Here is a 21,402-nt window from a genome sequence, read left to right on the forward strand (position 1 = left end):
CTTTGTGGCATTTAAACTGCACATGTACAGCCCTGTTTTTTAAAAAAAATACAGAGCACGTAATGCATTCCGCTTGGCAGAATCAGGTTTTGCATGCATAAATTCATAGTCTGCTTTTTGTGTGCGTTGCCTCTTTTGTCCTCATTTTAAAGACAAACCCAAAGCCTTTATTACCGAAAAGCAGCAATAAAACCATCACCACCTTCATTCGTATTGTTTTAATCTCTTAACTCAAAGCTGCTGAATGTACGAATTCCCAGATCTGTTGATAAAGTCACAAAAGTTCAGTTTATTCTTGCAGTGATCATTAACTCCAGGGGATTGAAAAAATCCTTCCTTCCCGAGGTTACTTAACAGGTCAGATAATCTGTTTTTGCACTTCAGAGAACATTACAGTTTACCCAGGACACCATAAACATTCAGTGCTGCAGTTTGAAAATCTACTTTAAAATCTAAATGTTATACACTCGAGTAGTACAGACTTTTTGAAGGGGGGGAGCCAATCCAATATTTATCAAATGAAGTCCAAGGAACCATTATCTTTACACCATCTCTTATCTTAAAGGATATGTGCCAGATCCCAGTTCAACACTCTCCATTAGCTGTGAGATTAACTGAATTTTTAATGTCATGTTTTCTTGAAATCTGAGCTGCATTGTTTAGATCCCTACCCCTTTCTTGATCCAAGCTTGGCCAGTCTGGTCAGATCTCGCAAGCTAAGAAGGGCCGGTTCTTTTCAGTATTTGGATGGAAACCACCAAGGAAGGCCACGGTCCCCAATCAGAGGCAGGCAATGATAAACCACCTCCGTTCATCTCTTGCCTTGAAAATGCTACAGGGTCACTTTGGTCAGGGTCAACTTTCACACTCCTTTCTCAAGCTTGCCACCGTCCTCTCCCCAGACTCCTTCTCTTCCTCCCTGGACTGCAGGCGGACTGCGCCAAATCTACTTTAACACTTCCCCCAGAACTACACCTGCCAGCTCTAAATCAAATTCATGTAGTGGTACAAGACAGAGTTTCCTCAAGGTGTCCCTCATGAAGCTTCCACCCACCATCTGAGGAAGTGTACGTGCATGCAAAAGCTCATATCTTGAATAAAAATGTGTTGGTCTTAAAGGTGCCACTGGACTCTAAATTTCTTCCACCCACCCAGTTCCACAATTCTTAGTGGGCTGAGAATTAGGGATTTGGTAGATAGGATGGAACTCATGTAGAAGTTACAAAAGCACAGGCCACAACTTTTCAAATCTCTGTAAAGATACAGAGATTCTGCTTTTTCCTTCTCAACTTGGGTGATGGGTAGGACTGTGCCAGTTAAAGGTGCTGAAGCTCCAAAGTCTGTATTTTAAAGAGGACAGCCATGTCAATAGCTGGTTTCCAATCGTGGAGTTGGTTATGATTGCCACCAGGAAAAAGACTAGATTGCTTGATCCTTTCAGTACCACAAAGCCTTTCACAGTTCATTGGTGTTAAATTACAAATGCTATTGATTTTCAACTCTAGCATTTTTTATCTAAGCAAGTCACGAATTGATCTTTTCCTAGCTAATGTTATGACTAAATGTAATTCACATCAATAGCACTAAGCAGTATTAGAAGAAAAGCTTGTTTTTTCTCTTTTAACTGCATATTGGATTTTTCTGTCCAGGTAGCAGTTTTCTTTTTGGCTGCTTTGTACTCTTTAATCCGCCTTCCTGTCTTGATTACTTAGTTCTATACCACAGAAAGAAATCCACTATGAAGCTATCTACATCAATGAAAAACCTCAGAAATGTTTCAGATTACCCTAAAGTTTCCCTATTTAAAACTTATGATGTACCCTCTCAATTTTAGAGCTCCTGGTGTGTACAATCCTGAGCTATATAAATAGCTCAGAGTATTATATTGCCTTCCAATGTCCAAGCCCAAGAGTTCATTATTCTAGATCAGCTTTTCTTGACTTTTTTTATCATTGAGAAACCCCAGAAGTGGCACAATAATGCAGAATATGGTTGGGAAGCAAAGCTGCATACCTCACTTGGGGAACCTCCTCTTCCCAGCCCCTCCAGGCCCATCACTGGGTATTTTGGGAGAGAAGGGCAAGTGGGAAAATCACCCAATAAATGTTTAACAATTTTTTTAAAAAAAACACCATTTTCACCTATTCAGGAAACACTTCCAGGGCTGTCAAGAAACCTCAGGATTTCATGAGATCCTGGTTAAGAAAGCCTGTTTCAGATCCTGCTTTGGGTTATCCAGTACACCTACCTTGCAAACTTGAAATTCTCTTTCAGGTAGCATCTGAACTCATCCTCAAGGTGTTCGTGACATCAGAACCATTAAATCAGAACATAATCCATATCTGTAGGTTCAAGTGGATAGCCGTGTTGGTCTGAAGTAGCACAGTTGGTTGAGATTGACCAAAATTAAATAACTACTGGGCCCCGAACCTCCCTCCCTTGAACCCATGTGACAGATCGGACCAACCACGGGCCTGTTAGACTGTTCACTATGTTGAATGTAATTTTCAGTTTATCGTCGTTATTACTGTTACTTTTCATTCATTATAATCATTGCGTTTGATGTATTGTTCTGTTACCTTCTATGGGAACCGCCCTGAGTCTTAGGGGAGGGCAGTATACAAATGTAATAAACAAACAAAATTTGGGTCCTGTGGGACCTTTAAGAGCAACAAAGATTTCATCAAGGCATGAGTTCTCGTGTCTTTGTCTAAGGAAGTGTGAATGCACACATATCTCTCACCTTGACTAAATCTTTGTTGGTCTTAAAGTAAGGTGACCAGATTTTAACATTGGTAAACCATTGACCGGGGGGTTCTTGATTAAAAATTTGGTCTACATAGAGCAACAAAGATTCATAGAAAGCATAGAACACAAAAATAGTATTGTAATATATATATTTTAATTTCAACATAAGTACAATTTGCCAGGTACCCCCAGATGTCCCTCCAAAAGTAGGACAATCTGGTCACCTTATCTTAAAGGTGCCATTGGTCTCAAATTTTGTTTTGGGAGCCAGTTTGGTGCAGTGGTTAGGAGTGCGGACTTCTAATCTGGCATGCCAGGTTCAATTCTGCGCTCCCCCACATGCAACCAGCTGGGTGACCTTGGGCTCGCCACAGCACTGATAAAACTGTTCTGACTGAGTAGTGATATCAGGGCTCTCTCAGCCTCACCCACCCCACAGGGTGTCTGTTGTGGGGGGAGGAATGGGAAGGCGACTGTAAGCCGCTTTGAGCCTCCTTCGGGTAGGGAAAAGCGGCATATAAGAACCAACTCTTCTTCGTCTTCTTCTTCTTGTTATAACCCATATCTGACAGCTTTGAAGGTATTTTTAACACTTGGGTGTGAGTTTTCTGAAAACAGCTCTTCAATCAAGAGCAAAAACCTTTAGAACATGCATTCACTTGCAGATGTACATCTCCCACCACCACTACAAACAAAAGGGGAATAGAGATGTATAACATGTGGAGCAAAGATGCATTCAAGAACCAACAAATATAGACAGTACTTATCATAAGGGCCTCTTGTGGCGCAGAGTGGTAAGGCAGCCGTCTGAAAGCTTTGCCCATGAGGCTGGGAGTTCGATCCCAGCAGCCGGCTCAAGGTTGACTCAGCCTTCCATCCTTCCGAGGTTGGTAAAATGAGTACCCAGCTTGCTGGGGGGTAAACGGTAATGACTGGGGAAGGCACTGGCAAACCACCCCGTATTGAGTCTGCCATGAAAACGCTAGAGGGCGTCACCCCAAGGGTCAGACATGACTCGGTGCTTGCACAGGGGATACCTTTACCTTTACCTTATCATAAGGGTGTACTGTGGTCAGATCATACCATTGTCAGATTGTCTGGCAGTCAGGCAACAGTCGTTTAGAGGCAGCTTACCATTGTCATGTCACGTCCCTAGTTGTCCTTGGAGGTCTCCCATCCAAATATCAATCAAGACTAACCCTGATAAGCTTCCGAGATCTGATGAGATAGGTTGTGCCTGGGCTACCCGGGTCACGACTAGGTGGACAGTATCAAATCTGCACATTATTTCCAGTTCAGCAGCTGGTAAGCACAGAAAATTAACTGCCTTTCCTTACAGGCTTATGTGCAGGACTCAGATTCATCCCACTTTCTGAACTGAACAATTTACTTCCTTTATACCTTGCCTTTCTCCCCAATAGGGACTCAAAGTGGCGTTTATCTTTCTCTCCTCCATTGTATCCTCACAACAGCCCTGTGAGGTAGGCTAGGCTGAGGGTGCCTGGATCAAGGTCGCCCAGCAAGCTTCCATGGCACAATGGAGAATTCAGAGCTGGGTCTCCCAGATTCTAGGCCAGTGGCTCCCAAGCTTTTTCAGGATGCTGCCCTCTTTGCTCCCAGGCCACATCCCTAGTACTCACGCACACCTCTTTCCTGGCATTAAGTCTACTGCAAATTTAACACAGACTGTATTGCTTACACTTCTATTTTGCCTGTTGTGAAGCAGTCATATTCTAGTCTGGAAAAAAAAGTACATTCTTCGTAAACATCATTTGTGAATCCCACTTTGGGTCCTCATTGGGGCGGGCGGGGGGAAAAATCCAGGAATAGAAAATTTCTAGGAGCAAGTTGGCAGCTTTTCCAGCCTCCCAGGGTTGCCAATCCTGGAGATATGGGGTGAAGCCTAGGAAGGACAAGGAAAGGAGCTCAGCAGGAACATGATCCCATCAAGCCCACCTTCTGAAGCTGTCATTTTCTTCGGGAAGCTAAGCAGAGTTGGCCCTGGTAAGCAGTGGGATGGGAAACCATCAAGGACATCCAGGGTCACTACCACCCAGAGGCAGCATGCCTTATTGCAGTGGTTCTCAACCTTCTGAATGCCATGGCCATGTAAAACAGTTCCTCATGTTGTGGTGGCCCCCCAAAATAAAATAATGCAAGGGTTCTTTCCCAGAAATTAAACCGAAACTCACCAATGGCATGAAAATCCATTGTTCATGATTGTATATAAATTGGTTTTTTCTGGGGTTTCTCAGTTCAGTTCTGCCTCTTGTTCTGCTGAGCCGCCCAGCCACCTGGAGTGCCTGGTGGGAGACTGCACTGGAGACTCTGATGGAATGGCTGACAGCCAAGCACGGGAGACTGCAGGAGCGGCAACAGAGGCAGCTCCCCACCCCCCCACGGCCCAAGCTGCTCGCCCTGTCGCAACCCTTTCGACCCCCAGGTTGAAAACCGCTGCCTTATTGGAAAATGCAGCTGCAGCAGAAAGTCAAACTGCTGCCCCCTACTGTCCCAAAATTCCTCACCGCCCCCCTGTATCCTTTCACGGCCCCCAAGGACATACTATCCACTTTGGGAACCCCTATTGTAATCTGACACTCTTGGCCACTACACTACACTTGGCTCACCCAATCTGAATTGGATTTACACTTGACTGCATTGTGCAATGTCATTCAAATATGAACATCTGAGTCCTCTGACTTCTTTGCATCTCTTTGCTGTTGTTAGGTGCGAAGTCATGTCCGACCCATCGCGACCCCATGGACAATGATCCTCCAGGCCTTCCTGTCCTCTACCATTCCCCAGAGTCCAATTAAGTTTGCACCGACTGCTTCAGTGACTCCATCCAGCCACCTCATTCTCTGTCGTCCCCTTCTTCTTTTGCCCTCGATCGCTCCCAGCATTAGGCTCTTCTCCAGGGAGTCCTTCCTTCTCATGAGGTGGCCAAAGTATCTCTAACTGTATGTAATACTTTTAAGTCTCATAAACAAAGCCCTGGTTCATGAATACTTTTTGAAATGCTGCAAGATTCTCATGGCTGAAGCAGAAAAACATGGATAAGTCTTCTAGAATTTGCATGAATTTCATTTCAGGAAAAGCTCCAGTTGCTTCAGCATGCTTCCAAAGCAGTTACATTTGATTGCAACAATACCAGCTGCAGAATGTTTCAACTGTTGAGCACACTCCATGAGACTATATTATGTATCTGAATATAACACACCTACTTTGCTGAAAAATTAAAGGTCATCTATGGCTTGCTCCTTCAGCAAGTTGTATCATGAAAACATGTGCAGCGGTTTTGATTTCATTTAACTGAGGCATATTCAACCATACGAGCTTCCCCAAACAAACTTCAACTTCTAAGGAGTTGTGTGTGTTTTTTTAAACAAACAAGTTCCCATAAACTTTCAGAGTGGGGTCTTTCACCACGAACAATCTGAATAGTCAAACTTAGGGACACATTTCTGAATGATATGGGACCATGGAGACTGAGGAAGAGATGACGAGGACTACTTTTTCGTCCACGGATGACACCATTTTTATTTTAAACAGACATTTGAGTCCTTAAGATGAGCTGGATGCGGCAACAGCCGCTCTCTTAGGCTTTGGCGCTGTCCCTTCGCGGAACCCATTCCTGCATATAAAATATACAAGGGTCAGTATATTAGGCAAAACTTTTGTAATGTTTCCGTCTAATGAAATTTTATTCATTTGGCCAGCTTATCTCAGTTACAAGATGAAATCACTAATGAACTCATAAGTTCAGACATTTTTTGTTGAAGGAACATCACTGATAAGCTGCTGATTTGCCACTTCTACTTGAGCCAAGTCAAGTTTATTATGATTCTGTTCAATGCACTGGGCATAATATGCTGTTAGTTTTTCCGTATTACCAGCAGTGAGCCTTACATGGATTAGCTACCATGATCACCAAAAGATACAGACAAAAAACCCAAGAAACTTTCATCCCCACTTTCTAATTAAATAAAAGATCTCTGGGGTGGTAATAGTAGAGCCACACCAATTGGCACTGTGGTGTCTTTTAAACATGATCATCAGTTGCAAGAAAACATTTTCAAGCAATGTAACATGGCCAAACAATCTGGTGCCTATGATTAAAATCAGTATGACCCAAACGAAGCATACTAATTTTGTATTCATAGATGCTCTGACTTAAACCCACAAAAATTCACACAACTGCAGTCACGTAAGAATGTGCTAGAGAACCCAACAATCATTCTGATGATCTAGTCTAATAAGTACAAAACCAGAGTTATGTGTTGGTTGTAAAATATTAGAACATGACTACAATTGCCTGCAACACCCCACTTTTAAACTGCAATAGATGTTGTTGGCCAAGATTAGGTTTCCATATATATTGGGATAAATCCAATGAGTAGTGAAAGAAATTTCCCTTCTTATCCACGGCCCCACAAAAATGCCAATATTGCAGGTCAGGGATGCTCAAAAACATCGCTGTGAGAGAGAAAACCAACGGAAATTATGTGTGAGTTCTTCTGCAACAGAGCAAAACGTTTACTAAGAGTAGAAAGATGGTGCCATTTTTTGCCATTTCTAGCTGCAATCTCTTGCACCGGGCTGTTTCCCAGGGGGCAGAAAGTAAGAGACCCACTCAATAAACTCATTCTGCTTACAATCCATGACATTTCCACCATTTGGCCATTAATGCAGCACACAGTAGGTGTAGGAATACACTTTAAGGTCCACATCATCCTCCAAACAACATGAAAATCGTACTACTATGCCAGAACAGGGCTCCCATACCTGAATCTCCGGTAGACCTTTTTCAGATGCCTCATACGTCCAGTCCCAGTAGTATTGCGCCTTTTGGCCTTAGCGCTCCAATTATCTGGAAAATGAAAAGCAAACCCTACTATTAATTACACTGAAGATAAAAGGAAACAAGCATCCATATTTTAGGAGTCTAGTTCGGGCGTGGGGATGTTATTTCTCTACAAAACGACTCTACATTATTTATTAAGCTGTATATACAACTTTCCACATTTATCCAATACATTTACAAGTGGATTCTACTCATGCGTTTGAATACCCCGGCACTTACACTTTCTCTTGCGTTTAGCGGGATATCCACATTTCCCACAGGTAGACTTCTGAAGGTGGTAGGCCTTGGACCCGCATCGGCGGCACAAAGTGTGAGTCTTATTGCGGCGCTTGCCGAAGGAGGATGTTCCTTTAGTCTGAAATTGGGAAATTATTAAATACATGCTGTCATTCCTGCAGTAGAACTAGGGCTTTTAATGCTACGTATTTGATAAAAGCATCTCTAGGAAGACTATGTAATTTTTAAAACCCTCATATAGCCTTGATCTCTGAGAATTTTAGGCAAATTCCTTGTTCTCCAAGCCTTATAATTTGCAAAATGGGATACAATACTAGGCCACATTATGGGCCTCCTGAAATGTGGCTGTTTCAACAAATGGAGCGCATCAGATCTTTGGCACCTTCCCCATCCACCACTAAATTCATCTTTTGTCTCCTAAAACCTGTTCCCGCAGGTCAAAAGATCTTCAGGAACAGAAAGGCATGTGGGGGAGAGAAAGACACAATATAACCACTGCTCTTATGCAATTGGGGCAATTTGTGCTGTTTTGTCCTTTTGCCCACATTTTATACTATTACTATAGACTCTCCTCCCACCCTCCAAAGCTTCAGGAGCACCATGGGATGAGAGGTGACAAATGGCCCTCTGACAAACTGTCTCCTTTTGTTGAAGAAGCATGCATGTGAGGTTTTCTGTGCACTTTCAGAGTATCAAAAGCAGGCTACTTTTACATAGAGGATACCCAAAGACTTCCCTTGATAGCAATTTCCAAGGCAAAGCCTTCCATTTCCACTGACTGTTTCTATTAAATGTCTGAGCCCACTTCTTTGTGACACATTTGCAAGCATCACCTCCTTTCATTATCTTACTCTTCCCACTGCAGATTGCTTAAAATGTTAGATTTGATTTTTGAAATCATATGTATATTAGGACACTTCCAAAGCTAGGGCTGCCATCATACAGACCCCTGTTTGGGAAACAGCATTATATCAGTAGAGCTTACTTCTGATTAAACTCTGGCACAATCAGGCTTTTGTGCATTGGTCAGATTCACGCACTTTATTCAGAAAATCATGAAGTATTTTAAACCAAACACTGCACTTCTTAATGGAAAACTCATTAGTTAAGTTAGCTTGCTGCAGCCAAAGCCAAAGGTGAAAAAAGAAGCCCTGTATCCCAACAGATTAACAACTCTGTCAAGCATTACTTACAAAATTATTATTTCTTTAGCGCACTTTAAGATTACTGTATGAGCCGATCTACAAAGTCTGCAACTACAAACTTTAGGCTTAGGCAGTTCATACAGTTTCAACCACACCAGAAAACAGCAGCAGGGCAAGCTGCAAGAAGATTGGAAGTGCATGGCTTACATTTCCCCATCCACATCACACCCCAATGCTTTAAGGGAGGAGTGGCCAAACTGTGGCTCTGCACATGTCCATGCCCTACTGGGTTGGCAGGGGCTCATGGTAATTGAAGTCCATGGACGCCTGCAGAGCCACAGTTTGGCCCCCTCTGCTTTAAGTCTGAAACGAAGGGAAGAGGAGAAGACGAAAAAGTAAAGGAGCATGGTGCTGAGCCCTCTGCGACAATGCCCGTGCCCCTACCCAGCTCCCTTAGAGGAGAGCGGCCTCGTCTTCGGACCCAGTCTACCGAAGGGCTTCGCGGGCTGCAGGCCCGTATCAATGGGACTCGGTCGCCGGCCCCTAATCGGCCACGGCGCCTCAGGGATCGGCGAGAAGCGGGCAATATGCGGCTCTCCGATCCCGGCTGATTCCAGACAGAGATTTCCTGCAGCCCACCCGATCGAGAAATATCACGCCGCCACGGATGGAGGCGGATGCCACATCGCCCGCTTCCCCACACTCACCATCTTCCCTCAGCCGCCAGGACGAAAGAGAAAAGGCTCCGCCCCCACTTCCGCTATCGCCCCAGCCACGTTTCCGCCGAAAAGGAGTGCGACGGCTAGAGCGGTCCGGCGGCGCCCTACCGGGAAGGAATAAAGCGTGGCACGAGCCTCGGCTGCTGGATGACCAAGCTTTCTGTTTCCATGGTAGCAAGAAGGCGGCCTGGTCCGGCGGGTGTCGTCACCGAGTTCGAGCAGTCAATGGGCGGGGCGGGTAAATACCCGCTCGTATTTTGAGTGGAAAATAGAAGGCCACGCCCCTTTCCCTCTCAGCTCCGCCTCTTGTCGCGGGAGCAGTTTTCTATGAGGGTCAATGAGGGGTCGGGCGGCGTCTGTTTGGCCCGCCTTGAAGACTGTTACTGTTTTTATATTACTAATAAACAATGCAAATATAGAAAACGAGAGCAGTAGCGTGACACGCTGGAGCTGGCATGTCTGCGATGGCCAATGCAATGCTAAGGAGGCCCTTTTGATTAATGCAAGCGTAAAAGCTTGAATGCCATTTAAAGAGTCATATTCTTATTCCATTATTAACGCTGGGAAGTCTATACTGGAATATAATGTCATTAGTCTTTCAAGTGACTCAGAGCTGCTTTTGTTTGGTGTAGTGGTTAGGAATGGGGACTTCTAATCTGGCATGCCGGGTTCGATTCTGCACTCCACATGCAGCCTCCTGGGTGACCTTGGCTCCGTATCAGGGCTCTCTCAGCCTCACCCACTTCACAGGCTGTCAGTGGTGGGGAGAGGAAAGGGAAGGTGACTGTAAGCCGCTTTGAGCCTCCTTCAGGTAGAGAAAAGCGGCATATAAGCACAACTCTTCGTCTTCAGTAATATCAGGGCTCTCTCAGCCTCCCCTCCCTCACAGGCTGTCAGTGGTGGGGAGAGGAATGGGAAGGTGACTGTAAGCCGCTTTGAGCCTCCTTCAGGTAGAGAAAAGCGGCATGTAAGAAACAAATCTTTAATTAATTACATTTGTATACTGAGGCTCAGTCTGGTTCATATGGAATAATACATCAAACAGGGGGGTTGTGTCAAATAGAAGTACAATGGTGGTAATAATAATAACAGTGATTGACAATTTAATAGGATAACAAACAGGTCCACGGTCCAGTTCAGGTACATGGATTCCTAGAAGGGAGGTTCAGGGGCCCAGTGGGTGTTGCTGGTTCCAATCGACCTCAACCAATTGCCTTGCAGGGGAGCTCCCTTTGCAGGCCCTGCAGGACTGTTTTAATATCCAAGCTATGGTCCATGCAGCTAAACAAAGTTACACAGAACTTAATTTTTTACTGAGAGAAATAAAATGTTGTATTCTACTGCCATTGGCTCTCATGCAAGCCAGTTTGTGTCTGAGGAAAAACTGAGTGTAAATGTTTTAAATAAATAATGCCAAACACAAAACAATTCAAGGTTTATGCAGACAGCTGCTGCCCAAATAAGGATCATTCTGTACTTCCTGAGAGCAAAGAACTATGTTACAACAATAGCCCTCTTTAAATTAATGAGATTGTTTGGTAACAAACATGTTGTTGAGTAGACCCGATACTCATGACCTCTTTCCTTTCTTGTAGTTGGTGTATCCTTATGTTGGGAATTAAGAAAGAAGGAAAATAGTAAAGCACCTTTGAACTGTTATGTGGAAATATCACTAATCTGGAATAGAATATGATCTAATGCAGTGGTCCCCAACCCCTGGTCCGGGGACCGGTGCCGGTCTGTGGATCAGTCGGTACCGGGCCGTGGCTCCTCCCCGGCTTCTGCCTCGGGAGCTGCCCTGCCACTCTGCCGCCAGCTCACCTTTGGTGCTCTCCTGCGGCTGTCATGGCTGGGGCTCCCCCTCGGCGTGGCACTGCACAGCTGCTGCTGGCAGCGCCCCCCAGCCGGCAGTGGGAAGTCAGGGGCACCAGTGGAAAAGCAAGCGGAGAAGGGGCTCAGGCGGCAGCGGCGATGTCCCTTGGCAAAAGACTACCCCCCCCCCCGGGCCTCAGTAAAATTGTCAAGCATTGACCGGTCCCCGGTGATAAAAAGGTTGGAGACCACTGATCTAATGGGCATTTACAGTATTTGCTGGCGTATAAGACTACTTTCCCCCCCTGAAAAACATGCCTCCAAGTGGGGGGGGGGGTCGTCCTATATGCCAGTTGGGATAGACATAGCTGCCCATAGTGGCCCATAGTACTGTAATGTAATGTAATAAGCTCTATATTTTGAGTGGAAATGTTGGGTCGTCTTATATGCCAGCAAATACGGTAAATCTAATGGGCATTCTGTTTCTACTCCCACACGAGACACTTGAAGCTATTACTGATTAAAGTCTTTATAGGCCTTGAGATGTCCAAACTATTGTTGTTGGATAATCTTCGCTGAACAAAAGAGAACCAGTGGGATGGAATTTACAGTTCTGAGGAAATGAGAAAGAAAATAAATAGACACAAACCCAGGGAATCAGCTCAGAAGGGAATCAACAGCCACTTAAGAAAGAAACAATTTGAATGCTTTGCTAATGGCACTTTTTTTGAATAATACGTTGAAAATTATTGCTTGCTTTCACTCTTTTAATTCCTCATTTTGTATTCAGACTCAGTATGCTCTATTATTTAAAAAAAGAAAAATGGGAGTCTGGATTGCACAACAAGATTGTGGCTGGGAAATGCATAACAGAACATTTGTGGGTTTTTAAAAAGACAGATGGAAATGAAAATGCAGTTCAGATTGTTGCAACGTGATTCACTATGGTCTACAGTAGTCAACACTGATCCCTCCAAGACCAGATTTTCCTAAATTGAAATAGATATATGACCTTATGGATCTTTTTCTAACTCATTGAAATGTCTTGGAATTCAATCCTTACAATTAGAAGGAAGCTCATTTGAGAACTCACTTTGCATACTGTAAAACAGAAATTAGATTGAATGATACAATTCAAGAATACTTTTAGGAATTATGATTTCCCCTTACTATTGAATACTATTTATCAGCATATTCAAGGTCCACACTTTGTGTGATCTGCTAAACTGAACATGGACTGAACATAAACTGAACCACCAGCCATGTCTGGAGGCCCATTAACACTTGATAAACATCCCATTTTTGTTGCCTATTTGGAAATGAAAAACATTATTTTGTCATGTCGAAGGCCAGAATATATGGCAGGTGGAGTCTAGATTAGTGCAATGGGGTTTCCAGCCACCAGATGGAGCTTGAAGATCTGGAATGACAACTGGTTTCCAAATATCAGTTCCCTGGGGAGAACATGGCTGCCTTGGAGCGTACATTCTATGTCATTATTTCCTGCTGCGATCTCTTCCTTCCCCAGATCTGTCCTTCCCTGGCCTCCAGTGCAAATCACCAGGAATTTGCCAGCCTGGAGTTGTCAACCTTAGAATCATAGAGTTGGATGGGACCTCCAGATCCCTTTATTGGTAGGTCAAACTATACAGGTCAAACTATCTCTCTTAATTATTTCTTTTCACAACTGGGAAAGTGTCTGCCATTAATTACTACCCTTAAAATGTTTATATCTCCCAAGATTTTGTGAACTACAGCTGAACTCAAAAGGACCGATTAGTTTCTTTTGGCAAAGCATTATCATACTGCATAATTTGGATATTATGACGCAGCCTATTAATTTGCCACTAATTTACATTTTCTTTATATCTGTACTCTTATGATCCTCGTTCCATTGTCTGAGGAAGAGTACATGCACTCGAAAGCTCATGTCTTGAATCAATCTTCGCTGGTTTTAACGATGCTATTAGAATCAAATGTTGTTAGGCAGGTCTAATGTACTTACAGATTCAAATGGGTAGCTGTGTTAGTTTAATTCCCTGGTTTTGGGCTGAGATAATTGCCAGCAATTCTCTTTCACACTTGTATGGTGAGAGATGGGCTAACAACAAATGGTGGGGTGGGAGCCTTTGATCACTGACATAGACAGTTTTATTTCTCCTATGTTTTTGTGAACTGCAGCTGAATTCCAACTGGATTGATTGGCTAATTGCAAAGAATTATCATATGGCTGTATTTGGATGTGTGACACAGTTTACTAATTTAACATACAGGTAATTAATTTGTGCTATATATTCTCAGTGTCATGTAGGGAGTTCTTAATCTGAGGAAGAGTGCTTGCACTCGAAAGCTCACACCTTGAATAAATCTGGACTCTGCTTTTAATGTATTTAAAGGTGCTACTGGACTCAAAAGTTCACACCTTGAATAAATCTGGACTCTGCTTTTAATGTATTTAAAGGTGCTACTGGACTCTGATTTTAATGTATTTTCAATCACGGATTACCACTAGGGGTCAGTGTCTTTTCAAAGTTGTGCTCATGCCTGCCCAATAATATGGTTTTTGAAATTATGTAGACCTCTAATTAATGTGCTTTGAAGGTCAGCAGGGAACATTAAAATTACAACAGGTTACATTAATGATGAAGTAGGGTGCCTCGCCACTGCCAATATTTTTTTGGAAATATTAACAAAAGCTGCTGTTGCAAGAGAATAAAACATTATCAAGTATTTATAGAAAAGAGCAACAGTCCACCAGCACCTTAAAGACTAACAAAATTTAGATGTGAAGATGTTTTCTACTGCTACAGACAAATGGCTACCCATCCTGATCTATCAACTTAAAAAGTACGTTTTGAATGAACCAGTCAGTCCTAGAGGAGATCAGCTCTGACTGCTCCTTAGAAGGCCAGATCCTGAAGATGAAATTCAAATACTTTGGCCACCTCATGAGAAGGAAGGACTCCCTGGAGAAGAGCCTAATGCTGGGAGTCACTGAAGCAGTCGGTGCAAATTTAAATGGACTCCGGGGAATGGTAGAGGACAAGAAGGCCTGGAGGATCATTGTCCATGGGGTCATGATGCGTTGGACATGACTTCGCACGTAATAACAACAACAACAAAATAGCTGTCCCAAAACAGGAGCTACAGGAGCCAGAATCAGCCCCAAAATGGCTGCCACCATTTACTTTCAGTCACACAGTGAAGATCCTTGTGGTGGGATGAATCATAGAGTTGGAAGGGGCTATACAGGTCATCTAGTCCAACCCCCTGCTCTACGCAGGATCAGCCCAAAGCAGGATCAACCCAAAGGATGGCAGCTGCTGCCAAAGATTTACAAGACCAATCAAATCTCTAATGGCCAATCAGAACTCTTGCTGGGCAAAAGACCCACCTGGCTCTATTAACTTTCTCAAAACACTTGGAGGGTACCAGGAAAGGTGCTGTTGGGTGCTATGGCATCCATGGGTACCACACTGGGAACCTCTGCCATAGGTTTTCCAAGAGAAGAGAACTTAAAAGGAGGTTTGCCATGACCTGCCTCTGCGGAGCAACCCTGGACTTCTTTGGCAACCTCACATCCAAATACTAACCAGGGCCAACCCTGCTTGGTTTCTGAGAGCTAATGGGATTGGACTAGCCTGAGCCATCCGTCTCTTAGGGTACAATTGCTACGGGTAATTTGGCATTATGTATAACATTTCATAGAAATTCAAGGACCACTCTTTCAGTTTATCGAGTACTTCATCTGTTCATCAAGAAAAGTTGGGTGGGGTTTTTGTAACTTTTAAACTTATATCATGAAAATGATGGACGGCCGCCTGTCAATGGAGAAGCCGACTCGGCATTTTCCCATCTTCACTAGGCAAGGCTTCTAGCGCCCTATCTTTCACCAGATTGCTATGGTCACCTTCAGACTGGACTTCTGCAACTCACTCTGTGCGGATCTATCCTATGTTAGGGTCCTCATGAGAACACCTGGGAAGGCCTGGGAACACCTGGGAAGGCCCACATCCAACCTGTGCTGAAGCAGCTGCATTGTTTATCAGTTGGAGCCCCAGATCTGGTTCAAGGATTCGGTGTTAACCTTCAAGGCCATCTGCGGTCTGGACCACCTATCTCCTTATGCCCCCCAGCAGGGTACTTTATTCTGCCGGTGCAAATTTGTTGGAGCTCCCTGGCTCAAGGGAGGTTTGTCTGGCCTCGACCAGGGCCAGGACCCTTTCTGTACTGGCCCCAAACTGGTAGAATGACCTCCTGGGAGAGCTGAGAACCCTGACAGAACTTTCCCAGTTCTGCAGGGCCTGTAAAATGGAGCTCTTCCACCAGGTCCTTGGTTGGGGCCAGGGTAATTAGATTTGGGCCCCTTCCTGAATTAACCAGGTCATTGGCTCACCCCTGTTATATCCCCTGAGGCACAGGATCAAAGCCTGTAGAGTTTGTGTGTGTGTGTATGTGGGGGGTATTTGGTTTTATTTCTTTAAGGGGATTTTATTATGGGCACTATATGCTGTTACTAACCATGAGTCACAGTGTGGGAGTGGTGAGCTACAGATCAAATCAATAAATCATAAATAAAATCCATCAGTTGAGAACCATTTCCTTCATACTGATCTACTGAGTAAAAGACTACCTACATGTTTGATGATTACATGTACCCAGAGCCCTCCTGTTCCTGAGCTTTCTAGCTATGGTCTTCACATTTAGATTTGCACTTGTTTTGAATGATGAAAAACAAAATACATACTTCAAAAGGCCCTTAGTATTACATTGCAATACTAAGGACACTTTCCTGGGAGCCAGCCCTGTTGGGAGAGATGAAGCCCCCGGGGAGGGCGGTATATAAATATAATAATAAATAAATAAGCAACAGAGGTTGAAGCACCAGACTGGTTAAAGAATAAAATAGGTTTATTTAGAAGAGAAACAACAAGTAGGAGAGAGAGAGAGAGAGAGAGAGAGAGAGAGAGAGAGAGAGAGAGAGAGAGAAATCAGTCTAGCTAACTGTTCTGTCTTCATTCTGTCATGGAGTCAAGCAAGGAGGAAGTGTATTCACAGGAAACAGAATTCTCCAGTGAGCCAATCCGGACACTGGAGGAGATTATTGTAAAAACATCAGGAAGTTACTCAGCAAACTATGCTAAATATACATCTCCTCTGCTGCCCCCTGCAGGGTATTCTTCTTATGCCATTAAGTCATGCTCACTACGTATCTTGCATATTCCAACAAGCCCCACCTGAGTTGGATTCTGAATAGACTTGCTAAGAAGTACCGTGCTAGTCTAGTGCATGGATGTCTGAATCCACCCTGTGTTTAGCCTGGATTCAACGGAAAGCAGATTATACTGAGCTCATATGAAAACCTTCTCTATGAAGCCCCTTAGGACGGAACCATTTGAGAAGGAGATAGTAGCCAAACAGAGTCAGCCAGCACATTTCCCAGCAGTTCCTCCCCAGACACTTTCTATTAGTCCCTAAAATGTGATAAGGGCTTTGGAACTAATTTCATCTAATTAGAAAAGGGCAGATGACATTTGCTAACAGAAACCGGTCCAGAAGCTCTCGCCAAAAGCTCATTTCACTAGCTCCGAATGTAACAACGGGGCATTCTTTCTTCTATTCAAGTATAATTTGATTCTTGCCATCTGCAGAATATGGCAGGAAAGAGTTTGCATCAGGGAGTATGATAGAAAGGGAATAATCATACATTTATGGTAGGTGGTGTATACAAAGGGGTGGGTTAAGTTCTCCATCAGCAGGAGTCTTCGGATCAAGATCTGAAAAGATTTGAACGTGCCATCAGATTAAATAGGCGTGACATGGCTTTATTCCAAGGGAAAAGGCAACAGAAGAGGAACTTTAAAATGCATCCTACAAAAAGAACCAACAAGAAATTACAATGGACTCCTTGCAAGTTTACGTTGCTTGAGGAAAGCAGCATTAATAGTCTCCAGTGCAGTTAACATCTGTTTTTATCCCATTATAAATATGTCACTTTATTCATATGTGAATACCTGGAGGGCATTCAGTGGTAAGAGACCGACAGACAGACAATGACATTGCAGTACAGTGCAGAATTATTCTGTTCTAAGCCCAGTGAGATAAATGGGTTTAGACTGACATAACTATGCATAAAACTACACCGTAAATTGCTGCCGTTTTGTGGCCTTTGTAACAGTACTCCCCAAAGTGCCACCCCAGTAATTCGACAGCCTCCTGACTGGTGTTAGCTCTGACCCCTGACAGCACACAATTTGCTCTCATTCTTTGGATAAGTATTTCCTTATTGCTGAATTCCACTCCTTTGCAGAATATGAAGCCAAGCTTTGATTTAGGATCCTGTCTCTCATCTTTTGAAGATACTGAGAAGTTACAGAAATAGTCTTGTTTGTGTCCCCCGAGGGGATGGGGTGGTCTAATATTCACATTCCTCTGCATTGCTTAAGGCCTCTTAATAAAAAGCAGAACTTCAGGGCAGAGTCAGTTTTGAGACAGACAGACTGACGACGGCTGCTTCTGTCTTCAAGTCCCCAAGGAGGATTGTGTCTTTCACTGCTAGAAGCGGTCTAGCTGAGCAGCTATTGCTGAACATGAAGGTAAGACAATCGCTGAGCCAGTCTCTACCACGATGAAACAAAGGCTAATGAAAGATTAATTTGTTCAGGAGAGCTCTTGGGCAAAAGAAGCACGGCATGGTAGCAGAACTGCAAGAAGAAGAAGAAGAAGAAAAAAACAGAGAAGGAAGTTTGATGGAGTCAGGAAGCTATAATTGGAATCGGTATATATTTAAAATCAGCCAAATTAGCCGTGACAACTGTTTGCTGTACGCTTCTGCCTGATTCACCCGTGGAAAATCGGAACAAATGTTATCCAAACATAGGCACAATGTAATTGAAAATAAGAAAGCAGAAAGAAACAAACTTTTCTTGTCACTTTTTCTTTTCTTTTTTTTTTAAAGCAGGCACTTGAAATATTCATTCTGGCAGGAATTGTGGGCGTCTTCTGTGCTTTTCCGAGGTGAGTGGTTATTGTGCAAAGAGTGGAGAGGCCGCGTGACCTATTTAAGGGCCATCAAGCCACAACCGAATTTTGGCAGCCCAGCAAGGGGCTTCCAAGGCGAGTGAGAGGTGGCTTGCCATTACCTGCCTGTCAAGAGTCTTCCTTGGTGGTGTCTCTTCCAAGTACCGACCCTGCTTAGCTTCTGAGATCTGAGATCAGGCTGTCCCGTGGTGCCTTCCCTCCTAGAAGTTGCATTCTTCTGCATCTATTTCTGTCTTATTCAGGGGCAGGATCAGGGTGGTCAGTGTTTTAAACTCCTTGGAAATTGATTATGTATTCTTGCCATCATTTTTTTCCTGGTTGGGTTCACCATGCAAAAATAAGTCTGGGTAAAAAGTTACACCCCTCTGAGAAATATCACTAGTTGAATTTCTCCCTCTCTCTTGCACAGTTGTTAAATGCTGTGTTTGGTTCGTGCTGGGCTTCCTTAAATTGTTTGCCATTTTTTATTATTCAGAATGTTTTCTTTTTAATTCCATCATGCATATCCTCATACATTTATGCTACAGTTGCCACCTGCCATGTTGTCCCCATGTTGTGATGATTTCAAGCCCACACACTTGCAAGAAATTGAAGCCCATTAAACTCAGCAGGACAACATTTCTGAGCAAACAAGCTTCTGACTTATGCTGCACCACTTCCAGGGCGGAGAAGAGCTGCAGTAGTTTTTCTCCCTTGCTCTGAAACAGCTACTCAGGGCTCCTGAGTACTCCAATCTACCTTCTCCATAGAGGGCCATGGGTTAGAATTGTCAACTTCCAGGCAATGGCTGGAAATATCTTTCTATGGAGGCTCAGGTCATGAGTTTAACCCAGGGGTAGTCAAACTGCGGCCCTCCAGATGTCCATGGACTACAATTCCCAGAAGCCTCTGCCAGCAAATGCTGGCAGGGGCTTCTGGGAATTGTAGTCCATGGACATCTGGAGGGCCGCAGTTTGACTACCCCTGGGTTAACCCAATTGCCATTTTTCCACCTGCGCCAGGTGAAACTACTAGCATCCTACCTGCCCCCAGAGCATTTGGACACAGGGATCCACACAATGGTCACTTCCAGATTAGACTTCTGTGACTCACTCTATGCAGGCCTACCCTTATTCCTGACCCAGAAATTGCAATTTGTTCAAAATGCGGCTGCTAGGGTCTTCACGAGGTCATCCTGGAGGACCCACATCTGGCAGCTGAACTGGTTGCCGGTTAGCTTCCAGATCAGGTTTAAGGTTTTGGTTCTTAACTTTAAGGCTATCTGTGGCCTGGGCTCTGCTTATCTGAGGGACCATTTGTCTCCTTATGCCCCCTCATGGCCCTTTGCTCTGCGGGTTTGAATTGGTTGGTTATCCCCAGCCCCCCCCCCCCAAGGAGGCACAGGTTGTCATTCCTGACAATGAATGTTGTGTCGCCCCCCCTTTTTTCCCCCCTTAATTTTCTTCACAGTCCTGCTGCAATCCATTGCAACTGGAATCCATATGGTCCTTGGTCAGAATGTGATGGCTGTAATTATACCCAGGTATGCTATGAACATTGTCCATGTTACAACTCATAGGAAATTCTTCTTCCATGAAGCCTTTTGGGAGCCATTAGTACTGCAGATAGGAGTCAAACTGTGTCTTCTGACAATCCCAGTAGCATGTCACCAGGCATCTTTATTGTCCTGTAATATGGGGAGGGGACAAATTTGAGTTGCAACAATTTTACTTCAAAAAGAACAGTATACTGAGGGTTCTGCTCCCCCTCTCCCTGACTATGGTACCCCTTCAAACCCCCCCCCCCAAACTTTCTCAACAGGACCTGAGGTTGGATTTACTTGAGCAGGGGGTTGGACTAGATGGCCTGTATGGCCCCTTCCAACTCTATGATACTATGAGTCTACTTCTGCCACTTCTCATTTGACCTTCCAGTTATAGTGTTGCCAACTCTGAATTGGTAAATTTCTGGAGATTTAGGGGTGGAGCTTCATGGAGATTTATACATATGACTCAATGTGCAAGTGCAAAAAGCCAGAACACTTTCAAAGGATTGTTTATTATTTAGATTCGCAGACGAACAATAGCAACATTTGGACAGTTCGGGGGATATCCGTGTTCGGGGGATTCTTTCGAATTTCGTACATGTATTCCTACAAGAGGCTGCGCAACAGAGGAGGGATGCGGTGATCGTTTCAGGTGTTCTTCAGGTACGTTTGGAAGAAACCTCTGTGGGCTGGAGAGTAGCTTCAGATTTTGCTGGGCAAAGTGGTACATTATAAGTCTGCAAGGGACTTTTGCCAGGCCGGTGTTTTTTTTAAGGTATGTTGCAACCTTGCCCTCCCCCTACCTCACTTGGATATAGGGCAGGGGTAGTCAAACTGCGGCCCACCAGATGTCCATGGACTAAAATTCCCAGAAGCCCCTGCCAGCGAATGCATTCGCTGGCAGGGGCTTCTGGGAATTGTAGTCCATGGACATCTGGAGGGCTGCAGTTTGACTACCCCTGATATAGGGCATGCTGCATTGGGCAGGTGCATTCCTCTTGCAGATTTAAACCACCCATCTGGCATTACTATTCGCCCCAGAGGAGAAATAAGACAGGTTCCAACTTTCTATTCCTTGCCCGATGGCCCTGATAAAGATAGGGAGGCAGGGACGGATTGTGAAGCTTCAACATACCTTTCAAAATATGCTGGAAAGATCTGATCACAGATATAGTCAAGGTGTTTATCAAGACAGACGCAAGCCAGGCAGTGACCGCAGGCCAAGTCCTAAAGCTTGAAATGCAAAACAGACTGAGGAGAAAAGGAGAGGATTATAAAATTTCAGAAATTCAAAGTTGGCAGTTGAGACAT

At 44.1% G+C, this 21,402-nt stretch overlaps 2 protein-coding genes and 1 non-coding gene across 3 annotated transcripts in view; 1 reads left to right on the forward strand and 2 right to left on the reverse strand.

Moving 5' to 3' along the window:
* Window positions 1–6,261: 6,261 nt before the first annotated feature.
* RPL37 (ribosomal protein L37) lies at window positions 6,262–9,937 on the reverse strand. The gene is made up of 4 exons (XM_077347038.1): window positions 9,702–9,937; window positions 7,832–7,967; window positions 7,534–7,618; window positions 6,262–6,382 (listed from the first exon to the last, which is right to left on the reverse strand). The coding sequence occupies exons 1-4, from the start codon at window positions 9,702–9,704 to the stop codon at window positions 6,313–6,315; spliced, it is 294 nt and encodes a 97-aa protein (XP_077203153.1). The 5' UTR covers window positions 9,705–9,937; the 3' UTR covers window positions 6,262–6,312.
* On the reverse strand, window positions 6,466–6,548 carry LOC143842532 (small nucleolar RNA SNORD72). Its single transcript, XR_013233170.1, has one exon. It is a non-coding gene; the product is annotated as a small nucleolar RNA SNORD72 (small nucleolar RNA).
* A 7,992-nt stretch (window positions 9,938–17,929) lies between the features above and the next one.
* The window catches only part of C7 (complement C7), a 32,901-nt gene continuing 29,428 nt past the window's right edge, over window positions 17,930–21,402 (forward strand). Inside the window, 4 exon segments of the mRNA XM_077347047.1 lie at window positions 17,930–18,121; window positions 18,487–18,542; window positions 20,016–20,088; window positions 20,613–20,754. Of these exon segments, the coding sequence (XP_077203162.1) occupies window positions 18,116–18,121; window positions 18,487–18,542; window positions 20,016–20,088; window positions 20,613–20,754 (277 nt within the window). The 5' untranslated portion in view covers window positions 17,930–18,115.

The sequence above is a fragment of the Paroedura picta genome, chromosome 7 (assembly GCF_049243985.1).
Source record: "Paroedura picta isolate Pp20150507F chromosome 7, Ppicta_v3.0, whole genome shotgun sequence".
In the NCBI taxonomy this organism is placed as follows: domain Eukaryota; kingdom Metazoa; phylum Chordata; class Lepidosauria; order Squamata; family Gekkonidae; genus Paroedura; species Paroedura picta.

Excerpts from the sequence above, each read along its gene's own strand:
- RPL37 (XM_077347038.1), bottom strand. Across the intron at positions 7,619-7,831 it reads CGCTAAACGCAAGAGAAAGT|ATAATTGGAGCGCTAAGGCC; the intron begins GTAAGTGCCGGG and ends TTCATTTTCCAG. Across the intron at positions 6,383-7,533 it reads AAGGTCTACCGGAGATTCAG|GAATGGGTTCCGCGAAGGGA; the intron begins GTATGGGAGCCC and ends TTTTATATGCAG.